The sequence below is a fragment of the Salmo trutta genome, chromosome 9, assembly GCF_901001165.1.
Source record: "Salmo trutta chromosome 9, fSalTru1.1, whole genome shotgun sequence".
Taxonomy (NCBI): Eukaryota; Metazoa; Chordata; class Actinopteri; order Salmoniformes; family Salmonidae; genus Salmo; species Salmo trutta.
Genome location: NC_042965.1, coordinates 24,174,981 through 24,187,873, shown reverse-complemented (window position 1 = coordinate 24,187,873; position 12,893 = coordinate 24,174,981). Strand labels below are relative to the sequence as shown.

The following is a 12,893-nucleotide window of genomic DNA, read 5'->3' as shown; positions in this document are numbered from 1 at the left end:
GAGAGGAGAAAAAAAGAGAAAAAAAAGAGGAAAGAAAGAGAAGCACAGAGAAGAGAGAGAGAGGAGGAGAGAGGAAAAGACAAGAGAGAAACAGAGAGACAGAGAGAGGAGGAGAGAGGAAAAGACAAGAGAGAGACAGAGAGAGAGAGAGAGAGGAGGAGAGAGGAAAAGACAAGAAAGAGACAGAGAGAGAGAGAGAGAGAGAGAGGAGGAGGAGAGAGGAAAAGACAAGAGAAAGACAGAGAGAGAGAGAGAGGAGGAGAGAGGAAAAGACAAGAGAAAGACAGAGAGAGGAGGAGAGAGGAAAAGACAAGAGAGAGACAGAGAGACAGAGAGAGGAGGAGAGAGGAAAAGACAAGAGAGAGACAGAGAGAGAGAGAGGAGGAGAGAGGAAAAGACAAGAGAGAGACAGAGAGAGAGAGGAGGAGAGAGGAAAAGACAAGAGAGAGACAGAGAGAGGAGGAGAGAGGAAAAGACAAGAGAGACAGAGAGACAGAGAGAGGAGGAGAGAGGAAAAGACAAGAGAGAGACAGAGAGACAGAGAGAGGAGGAGAGAGGAAAAGACAAGAGACAGACAGAGAGAGAGAGAGAGGAGAGAGGAAAAGACAAGAGAGAGAGACAGAGAGAAGGGAAGAGATTGGAGAGAGAGAGGGAGGGAGGGAGGAAGAAAGGCAGAGATCATACATTTGAAATACTGCAAAGCTCTTGTTCCATATCTTCTGCAGGGTGTGTACACTTGACTTCTGCATAACCCCGTGTTTGTCGTCATCCCATAGACAACCACAGGGACTAGATTATCACTGTACACACACATGATAACTAAAGCCTGCAGATGCACCAGTCCTCTCCTCTGAAGGGAGCAGATAACAGACTCCTTCCTCTCTCTTTCTCTCTCTTTACTCCCCCTCTCTTCTCTCAAAGCTGATTTAGGGTCTTCCGGTGACGCAACTTCAGAAATGGCTGCCTAGTTTTTCGTACTGCACATCGGTTGGGTATTTCCCCCTCTAGATTCAAGTATTTACTCAGAGAATTGTAATAACTTAAGCAAAATGGAAAAGGAGAAAATAGGAAAAGGTTGCAGAGCTACAACAACAGCCCGTAACAAGACAGCAGAAGATATAATCGTCGATGAACCCGAGATGGCTAACGCTAGCGCAAATTAGATAGCAGCAGCAAAATAACCCTCATTTCGTGAGGTGATAAAGGAGGAGTTGCGCGAGGCGCTCACAGGCTTACGAGAGGAACTTCGAGAAGATGTAAGAAAGGAACTAAATGAGTTCAAGAAAGACATTAACCAGAAACTTGAAGAAAACAAATTACAACTTCACAGCTTATCTACAAGAATGGGAGACGCAGAACAGCGCATTGGGGAAACGGACACATGGAACTCCACAGTCAAGGAAATACTTGAACAGTCACTGAAAAACCAACACGCTCTACAGGCAAAAGTGACAGAACTCAAAGGTTTCTCACGTCGAAACAACATTATACTGTATAACGTAGTAGAGGGCGCAGAAAAAGACTCTATGCCCAAATTCGTGGAGGGTCTATTCAAAGACGACACTGACCTGGGAATTGAGAGAGCACACCGAGCTCTGGCCCCAAAACCCCCCAGCGGCGCCCCACCAAGATCAATAGTAGTACGGTTCCTAAAATTCTCAGTCAAAGAGAGTCTTACATGCAACCTGGAAAAAGCCTGTTAGCTTCCAAGGCCAACGAGTGTTCTTTGATCATGACTACGCGGGAGAGATACTGAAAAGAAGGAAAGAATACACCCCCATTAAGAAAGCACTTAAAGAGAAGGGTATACGCTTCCAAACACCATTCCTGGCAAAAATGCGGGTATTTCTGGAAAATGGCCCGGTTACATACGAGCATGCAGACGAGGCGGCTAAGGATCTGAAGTCGAGGGGCATCCCAGTGGAGTATACCGCCAGGAGAAAGGCGACTCGAGCAGGCTCTCCCATGGATCGTTATCGACAAGCAGAGCCATGGAGAAAGAGGGAAACCACCTCGGCAAGAGGACGTTCACATCCGAGAGAGACTCAGGCATTTCCAACAGGAAGATGGCAGACACTGAAGAGGATTTAACAGAATGAATAGTTACAGCGAGCTGTTAAGACGTTGGGTTGTTACGGTTGACATTGCAATAGGTACAATATCTACCCTATTTTCCCCCAATGCTGAACAAGGGTGAATAGCCAAAAGTAAGTGTTCTTTATGAACACACTAAGTAGCGTCACGTTAATAACATATATATTAACTAAGTATTAATGACACATTGACAACGAGGTGACAGAAGGACATATCAAGGGGAGGATTCAGGATATGTACGCATGACCGATGTAGTTTTCACTTGTAATTAACCGATGTGTATAAGCGATGAAATAGGCGCCCTTATTATTTTCGCTTCCAACAGGTCTTGTTTGTGACTACGTCACTCATTTTCATATCTGAGGGAGGGGCCTTTCCTGCGGACAAGCTCATCCCCTCAAACCCCAGAGGCAAGAGACAGTCCTCTGACATGGGAGTCCAAATACCAAAGTATTTTCCCACTTTGGTTTACTTTATTATCATTCTTAATTTTTCATTCATTTTTAGGCTCATGATGAGCAGGCAGATATGGTGCACAGGTTTTTGTATTTATATCGATGCATCATCGGGAATTTAAGGTTATAAGTCTCAATGTAAACGGACTGGGGAGTGCCATCAAGAGAAGTAAGGTAATAGCAGAGATGAAACGGGAGAGAGTTGACATACTATTCTGGCAGGAAACTCACTTATCCACACCTGAACACGAGAAACTCAAGAAAATGGGATATAGGAATACTTTGTTTTCTTCTTACAAAATGGGTAGAAGGTGGAGTTTCAATCTTGATCCCAAATTCAGTTAATTTTGAGTTTGTCAGAAATAAAAGACAAGGGGGTAGATTTATACTTGTTAAATGTAAACTGGATAACAAGGAAGTTACATTATTTAATGTCTACGCACCCCCAGGGAGTGACATGGTCTTCTACGGGAAGGTGTTTGATTTAATTGCCACAGAAACCTCTGGCACTCTTATCTGTGGAGGGGATTTTAACACAATTTTAAACTCAAAATTGGACAGCACAAATCAAAATAGGAAAATGAGTCTAGTTGCTAAAAAGATCAATAGGATATTGCAGGATCTAGGACTGCTCGATGTATGGCGTGACACCCACAAGACCGATAAGGAATATACTTTTTACTCAGCCCGCCACACTGAATACTCCAGGTTAGACCATTTTTTCATGTACAGTGCAGATAGACACAGGCTTAAGGATTGTAGGATCAGGCAGAGTGACTTATCAGATCATAATGGAGTTTACCTTACTCTACACCTTGATAGCAAACCAAGAAATACTCTATGGAGACTTAATACAAGCATGCTGAATGATCTAGCATTCAAGGAATCAATAAAGACAGAATTGAACATCTATCTGGAGAATAACGATAACGGGGAAGTATCTCCTGCTAAATTGTGGGATGCAGCTAAGGCGGTTATTAGAGGAAAGATCATAGCCACATCATCTCTCAATAAGAAGATTAAAGCACAGAAACTACTGAAAATACAGGAAACACTAAGAAACTTAGAACGATGTCATAGTCAATACAAAGATCCTCTTATATTACGAGAGATTCAAAAGGTAAAACAGGAAATTGACCAGCTTTATATAGAAGAAGTATAGAAAAAGCTCAGGTTCCTGAAACAACGATATTATGAAGCAGGCTCAAAGGCAACCAAATTACTAGCATGGAGACTCAGGAAACAACAAGCACAGAATACCGCTTTCAAAATAAAAGACCACAAAACAAAGAAGATCACATGCAAATGAGATGAAATCCAGAATGCATTTGAATCATATTAACTGGACTCTGCGGGAGGAGGGTCTCCCACCGTCATGGAGAGAGGACATCATATCTGTAATCCCAAAAGAGGGTAAAGATAAGAAGGAATGCAGTTCATATAGACCTATCGCAATTCTTAACACGGATTATAAACTATATGCATCAATAATAGCCAAAGGAATGGAGAACATAATCCCAGAATAGATTGACGGAGATCAAACTGGTTTCATAAAAAATAGGCAGACACAGGACAATATAAGGAGAACACTACATGTCATGGACCACATTACTCAGAATAAGACAAGTGCAATATTAATCAGTCTAGATGCAGAAAAAGCATTTGATTCAGTGGGATGGGATTATCTATTCCAAGTTATGGACAGATTTGGTTTCAACAAAGAAGTGATACAGTGCATCAAAACACTGTATTCGTGTCCAACTGCTAGAATAAAGATAAATGGACATTTGTCACGAACGATACAATTAGAGCGAGGGGCAAGACAAGGCTGTAATCTTTCACCCACGCTCTTCTCCTCCTACCTCGAACCATTAGCACAGGCAATAAGACAGGACCCAACCTTAGAGGGAATAACAATAAGACAGGACCCAACCTTAGAGGGAATAACAATAAGACAGGACCCAACCTTAGAGGGAATAACAATAAGACAGAACCCAACCTTAGATTGAATAACAATAAGACAGAACCCAACCTTATAGGGAATAACAATAAGACAGGACCCAACCTTAGAGGGAATAACAATAAGACAGAACCCAACCTTATAGGGAATAACAATAAGACAGGACCCAACCTTAGAGGGAATAACAATAAGACAGAACCCAACCTTATAGGGAATAACAATAAGACAGGACCCAACCTTAGAGGGAATAACAATAAGACAGGACCCAACCTTAGAGGGAATAACAATAAGACAGGACCCAACCTTAGAGGGAATAACAATAAGACAGGACCCAACCTTATAGGGAATAACAATAAGACAGGACCCAACCTTAGAGGGAATAACAATAAGACAGGACCCAACCTTAGAGGGAATAACAATAAGACAGAACCCAACCTTATAGGGAATAACAATAAGACAGGACCCAACCTTAGAGGGAATAACAATAAGACAGGACCCAACCTTAGAGGGAATAACAATAAGAGACAGTGAACATAAGATATGCATGTATGCTGATGACGCTCTGTTATTCCTTAAATACCCAGGCTCAAGTGGACCTAGATTGATGGATGTTTTAAAACATTTGGAACATATTCAGGGTATGTGCTTAACGTACACAAGACCCAAGCCCTAGTATATAATTATACCCCACGGAAGAGCTGAAGAGTAGGTATAACTTCCACTTGACTTCTTCATCCATTAAATATCTTGGAGTATATCTGCCAAAAGATACACCCAAACTTTATAGCATGAATTACGATCACATCAACAAGAAAATAAATGATGTCCTAGACAGGTGAATTCACTTCCCTTAGATCTTAGTAGTAGAATTGAAACAATCAAAATGAACATCCTGCCGAGGTTACTGTATTTGTTCCAATCACTGCACATAGAAATCCCACCTAAACAGTTTAGAGAATGGGATAAACGGATATCAAGGTTTATCTGGAACAGTAAGAGACCAACAATTAGATATACAACATTACAATTACCAAACAACTGTGGGGGTATGGCCTTACCAAACCTAAAAGATTATTATGTGTCAGCCCAATGAGACCTCTGGTGTGTTGGTGCAATTCAGAATACGAATCCAAATGGAAAGACATTGAGACTACTTTGACAGAGACACCCACACAGTCAGTTTTGGGAAATAAGGACATGGTAATAGAAATATACAGTAGACAAAATCAGTGGATTCATTTCTCTCTGAAGACATGGTTTAGACTAGTTCAGCAACATCATTTAGACAGAGAGATCAAACTGCTGAGTTGGCCCGCATACGACTCCAGCTTCATCCCTGCAACTCAGGACAGCAGATTTAAACAATGGACGCTGAAAGGCATCACATCATTCAGTACAATTAGAAGGAATGGGGACCTAGATAACTTCCAGGACCTAAGTAAAAACATGGCTTGGATAAACAAGATTTTTACAGATACCTACAAGTTCAACACTATTTCTTAAGGGAGATAAAAGTGACTGACCCTCGAGCACCTCCCAAATTAATTCAAGTATTAACTAACGCATACAACTTGGGGAGTAACAAAAAAACTATCTCAAATCTCTATTTGGGTATTCAATCTTCAAAGAAACATTCTACAAACTATATTAAACAGAAATGGGAGGAGGAACTTGACATTGAAATAACTGATGAAACATGGTTGAACATATTAGAGACTCAACAAAGCTTCACCAACTCAAGGTCATGGAGAGAATTATTTTGGAAGAATGTTGTAAGTTTCTTCATAACACCTAAACTGAAATCAAAACAGACTGGCTCCCTACATCCTTGTTGGAGAGAATGTGGCTTATCGAGGGTGGATCACTCTCATATCTTTTGGACTTGCCCCGCAATCGAAACCTACTGGGGAGAAATAAGATCTAACATTGGAAAAATAATGGGATTTCACATAAACAAACATTCATTTCTTTGTTCTTGGGTGAAATACCTGATAACTTACACAATAGAGAAAAGTACCTCTTGAAGGTCCTACTGGCAGCCAGTAAAAAGGCTGTCACTAGGAAATGGCTACAAAAAGACCCTCCTACAGTGACACAATGGATAAACATTGTAAAAGAAATACACCACATGGAGCGTATGACCTTTGCTTTAAGAGCTCAAGAGGAGAGAGGTCAGGAATACTGGGAAAATGGGTTTCGTACTTGGAAAAGGTCTAATTCAAAGATGTCAATGTAACTAATATGATGAAGGTATGACACACTATAACTGCCAGATCTTTTTTATTGTTCTTTTTTACTTTATTTGTACTTTCTTTGTGTTCCTTCAATAAAAACAATACAATTTAAAAAAGCTGATTTAGGAAAGGCTTTAAAAAGACAGTCAAGCTGACCTCTCCAGGTGAGTATAGTTGAGACACCACAGTGTGACAGAGCAGTGTCTCTCCTCTCAGGGAGGAGGGGGAGGGAGGGACTGTATGGAGAGAATAAAGACTAGGGACAGTAAAGGGACATAAGGGTCCATACCTTCCAGAAAGATGTCCTGCTCTGGCAGGAAGAATCCTCCAACACAGCAGGCCAACAAGGCTATGAACTTCAGGAACCAAAACCTGTCAGAGAGAGAGACAAACATCACTACACACACAGGTTAATACAGATTCACACACACATACAGATTAATAAACAGATTCACACACACACAGATTACTAAACAGATTCACACACACACAGATTACTAAACAGGTTCACACACACACACACAGATTACTAAACAGATTCACACACACAGATTAAAAAACAGATTCACACACACACACAGATTACTAAACAGATTCACACACACACACACAGATTACTAAACAGATTCACACACACACAGATTAATAAACAGATTCACACACATACACACACACTGATACTGTAGACAGTGCACATACCCGTTGTGTATGGCGGCGCGGCAGCCAGTGGCAGAGTTGACTCGTAGGGTGAAGATACAGAAGAAGAAGAAGAAGCAGGCCATGCCGAAGCAGACTTTGTACACAGCAGAGTAACCCACCAAGGTAGAGCAGTTCTCACCAGCATTCAGCTTCTCACACAGGTCCCTGTATAACGGGATCTAAAACGCAGAGAGACAGAGACAGACAGAGACAGAGAAAGCGAGACAGACATACAGACAGACAGACAGACAGACAGACAGACAGACAAAGAGAGACAGACAGAGAGAAAGCGAGACAGAGAGAGAGAGAGAGACAGACAGAGAGAGACACAGACAGACAGACAGACAGACAGACAGACAGACAGACAGACAGACAGACAGACAGACAGACAGACAGACCGAGAGAGAGACAGACACAAAGACAGACAGACAAAGAGACAAAGAGAGACAGACAGACAGACAGACAGACAGACAGACAGACAGACAGACAGACAGACAGACAGACAGAGAGACACAGACAGACAGACAGACAGACAGACAGACAGACAGACAGACAGACAGACAGACAGACAGACAGACAGACAGACAAAGAGAGAGACAGAGAGAGAGACAGACAGACAGAGACAGAGAGAAAGAGAGACAGAGAGAGACAGACAGAGAGAAAGACAGACAGACAGAGACAGACAGAGAAAGACAGACAGACAGAGAGACACAGACAGACAGACAGACAGACAGACAGACAGACAGACAGACAGACGGACAGACGGAGAGAGAGACAGATTGACAGACAGACAGACAAAGAGACGGAGACAGACAGACAGAGAGACGGAGAGAGACAAGGAGCCATGTTAACACTATAGGTATGGTAATATCACAATTATGGCAGAATGGATCTGTAAAGAAAAAAAAAAAAGTACAAGTGGCAAACAATAATGCAGGCACTAGGGAGGGAGGTCTGGGCAGATGAGATGTAGACATTGTTTATGTGTAGAGGTCGACCGATTAATCGGAATGGCCGATTAATTATGGCCGATTTCAAGTTTTCATAACAATCGGAAATCGGTATTTTTGGACGCCGATTTGGCCGATTTTTTATTGATTTATTTTTAGACCTTTATTTAACTAGGCAAGTCAGTTAAGAATATTCTTATTTTCAATGACGGCCTAGGAACGGTGGGTTAACTGCCTTGTTCAGGGGCAGAACGACAGATTTTTACCTTGTCAGCTTGGTGATTCAATCTTGCAACCTTACGGTTAACTAGTCCAACGCTCTAACCACCTGCTTTACATTGCACTCCACGAGGTTACGCGAATGCAGTAAGAAGCTAAGGTAAGTTGCTAGCTAGCATTAAACTTATCTTATAAAAAACAATCAATCAATCATAATCAGTAGTTAACTACACATGGTTGATGATATTACTAGTTTATCTAGCCTGTCCTGCGTTGCATATAATCGCTTAGGTACACATTGTTCCAACCATAAACATCAATGCCTTTCTAAAAATCAATACACAAGTATATATTTTTAAACCTGCATATTTAGCTAAAAGAAATCCAGGTTAGCAGGCAATATTAACCAGGTGAAATTGTGTCACTTCTCTTGCGTTCATTGCACGCAGAGTCAGTGTATATGCAACAGTTTGGGTCGCCTGGCTCGTTGCGAACTAATTTGCCAGAATTTTACGTAATTATGACATAACATTGAAGATTGTGCAATGTAACAGGAATAACGTTTTGTTTTCGAGATGATAGTTTCCGGATTCGACCATATTAATGACCTAAGGCTCGTATTTCTGTGTGTTATTATGTTATAATTAAGTCTATGATTTGATAGAGCAGTCTGACTGAGCGATGGTAGGCAGCAGCAGGCTCGTAAGCATTCATTCAAAATAGCACTTTTGTGCGTTTTGCCAGCAGCTCTTCGCAATGCTTCAAGCACTGCGCTGTTTATGACTTCAAGCCTATCAACTCCCGAGATTAGGCTGGTGTAACCGATGTGAAATGGCTAGCTAGTTAGCCGGGTGCGCGCTAATAGCGTTTCAAACGTCACTCGCTCTGAGACTTGGAGTAGTAGTTTCCCCTTCCTCTACGTGGGTAACGCTGCTTCAAGGGTGGCTGTTGTCGATGTGTTCCTGGTTCGAACCCAGGTAGGAGCGAGGAGAGGGACGGAAGCTATACTGTTACACTGGCAAGACTAAAGTGCCTATAAGAACATCCAATAGTCAAAGGTATATGAAATACAAATCGTATAGAGAGAAATAGTCCTATAATTCCTATAATATCTACAACCTAAAACATCTTACCTGGGAATATTGAAGACTCATGTTAAAAGGAACCACCAGCTTTCATATGTTCTCATGTTCTGAGCAAGGAACTTAAACGTTAGCTTTTTTACATGGCACATATTGCACTTGGACTTTCTTCTCCAACACTTTGTTTTTGCATTATTTAAACCAAATTGAACATGTTTCATTATTTATTTGAGGCTACATTGATTTTATTGATGTATTATATTAAGTTAAAATAAGTGTTCATTCAGTATTGTTGTAATTGTCATTATTACAAATAAATAAATAAAATCGGCCGATTAATCGGCACCGGCTTTTTGGGTCCTCCAATAATCGGTATCGGCGTTGAAAAATCATAATCGGTCGACCTCTATTTATGTGTGTCTGTAAGTTGTTGTTCGTATGTATACGTTTGTATCTGGAGTGGGGAGAAACCTTTTGAAAAAAAATTGAGAAACAAATATTATTCTAATTAAAAAAGGAATGATCATACAAATCACAGCACGTGTGTGTGTGTTCCCCAGAGGACAGAGGAGCCCAGTCGTCAGTCAGAGTAGAGTTAATAGGGTCCATGCTGAGCGTCACGCTTCTAAACAAGCTGAAAAAGGAACAGGCAGCGACACCAAACCCTCTTTCTCTCCACCAAGCCCTATTTCTTTCTCTCCATCAAACCGTCTTTCTCTTTCTCTCTGGCATGTTACTGAGGCTGTCAGCCACATCAAACAAAGACAGGGATGAATAAATTACCAGCCTGCTTTCAGCAGAGAGAACAAATGACAGAAAGAGAGAAAGAGAGAGAGAGTGAGTGAGAGAGCGAGGGGGATGTATAGAAAAAGAGAGAGAGAGAGAGGAGAGGAGAGGAGAGGAGAGGAGAGGAGAGGAGGGAAGAGATGTAGGCCTACATAAAGGGACAGAGAGGGAGGGAGTGAGAATGCCTATAGAAAGTGGAAAGACCGAGCAAGAGTCACTTGAGTCATTTCTATAGGAAATAAAGACAGCTGCTCCAACGCTGGGCGGAGGGAGTCTCTATATAAAAGTGTTTTAAACCAGTGAGAGACTGACTGTGTGTTGGAATGTCCTTTATAAAGCTGCCCTGGAGCCTTGCATCAGCTTTCACTTGTAGTAGCTTCCTGGTACATAAGTTCTGCTCTATCCAAACTAACTAACAAAAACCTCAAATGTCCTTTGGTCTACGTCACCTGACTGTTCCACTTTCTAGATTATAGGTTGAGTCGGACACCCCTAACATGGCTGTAGTATTGTCGGCCAGTCACTGGATAGAGCTGTCATAGTTCAGTACCACAGCCACTATAGACACGGTGTAGTAGGATACAGATCAGTTGGCAGTAATATAACAGGCTGTTTCTGTAGTCTTTGTGTGGTGTGAAGGAGCTGATTAGCATGTCGATAGAGGTTTGATTAGGAGAAGGACAGCGCTGACTCTCACTGCTGTAAATCTACTGACAAAAGACCAACGCTCTCTCACACACATACACAATGACCGCGCTCTCATCTTTTAGACTGCCCACTGCGCTGTGTGTGTGTGTGTCCGCACTGTGCTGGTGTAAAGTGTTCATCATGTGTGTCTAACAGACAGATAGCCATTTAGCCATGGTAGCCATTTTGTGCCTGGCTGTTCCTTTTACAGAATGTCTGTTTCATATGGAGCTAAACAGCAGGAAGTCTGCTCTATACAAAGAGAGAGGGAGAGTCTTTGACAGCTCTTTCAGTGGTAGAGTAGTCACAGTCAGTGCCATCCCACTGGGCACAGACGTCAGTGCAATGTCTATTTCCGCGTTGGTTCAAAATCATTTCATTGATTCAACCCGTGTGTGCCCAGTAGGACAGTAACAGTCTGATAAATACAGTGACAAATGTTTTGTTGTTTTGGCTCTCTGTGCTCCAACACTTTGGATTTGAAATGATACAATGATTATGAGGTTAAAGTGCAGACTGTCATCTTTCATTAGAGGTTATTTTCATCCACATCGGGTGAACCGTTTAGAAATTACAGCACTTTTGTACATAGTCCCTTCATTTCAGGGTACCAAAAGTATTGGGACAAATTCACTTATGTGTATCAAAGTAGTCAAAAGTTTAGTATTTGGTCCCATATTCCTAAAACGCAATGATTACATCAAGCTTGTGACTCTACAAAGTTGTTGGATGCATGTTCTGTTTGTTTTGGTTGTGTTTCAGATTATTTTGTGTCCAATAGAAATAAATGGTAATTGTGTATTGTGCCATTTTGGAGTCACTTTTATTGTAAATAAGAATATAATATATGTATAAACACTTCTACATTAATGTGGATGCTACCTTGACTACAGATAATCCTGAATTAATCGTGAATAATGATGAGTGAGAAAGTTACAGACGCACAAATATCATACCCCACAAATATGCTAACCTCCCCTGTTATTGTAATGGTGAGAGGTTAGCATGTCTTGGGGGTATATGGAAACTTTAGATGTCAATGATACAAACGATAGAATGCCCTAGAAATATAAAGATATATGGGCGGCATGATGCGACTATAGGCTATTGATGACTTGAGAATGTCACAATAAAACCTTCCGCTCTGTTCCCTGCCTCAGGCTGCACATGCTGTTTTCTTATCAACTGATCATATTTTCACCCATCAAACTATTCTCAATTTAATATTGTCTTTACAAATATGTCAAATTACTTTCAATTTAGAATGGCCCATTATCAAAAGGGCAGGAACAGGGGTAGGAGGATAAATACATGTTATCAATATGCACTGGAACTGCGAATGGAGGCCACTTTCCTGCCGGTTCGTTTCACTGATGTTGGGTAGGCTCTCCTACCCTGTTCCTGTAGCTACCCAGTACTCTGTATGCCATGGGCTCTCCTACCCTGTTCCTGTAGCTACCCAGTACTCTGTATTCCATGGGCTCTCCAGCCCTGTTCCTGCAGCTACCCAGTACTCTGTATGCCATGCGCTCTCCAGCCCTGTTCCTGCAGCTACCCAGTACTCTGTATGCCATGGGCTCTCCAGCCCAGTTCCTGCAGCTACCCAGTACTCTGTATGCCATGGGCTCTCCAGCCCTGTTCCTGCAGCTACCCAGTACTCTGTATGCCATGGGCTCTCCAGCCCTGTTCCTGCAGCTACCCAGTACTCTGTATGCCATGGGCTCTCC

The 12,893-nt window shown here is 41.8% G+C and overlaps 1 protein-coding gene across 1 annotated transcript in view; it reads right to left on the bottom strand.

The window, feature by feature from the left end:
• The window catches only part of LOC115200254 (serine incorporator 5), a gene marked incomplete in the record, with an annotated part of 40,909 nt that overhangs the window by 5,942 nt on the left and 22,074 nt on the right, over positions 1–12,893 (bottom strand). The window contains 2 exon segments of the mRNA XM_029763166.1: positions 7,033–7,115; positions 7,443–7,621. Coding sequence (XP_029619026.1) covers positions 7,033–7,115; positions 7,443–7,621 — 262 coding nt within the window.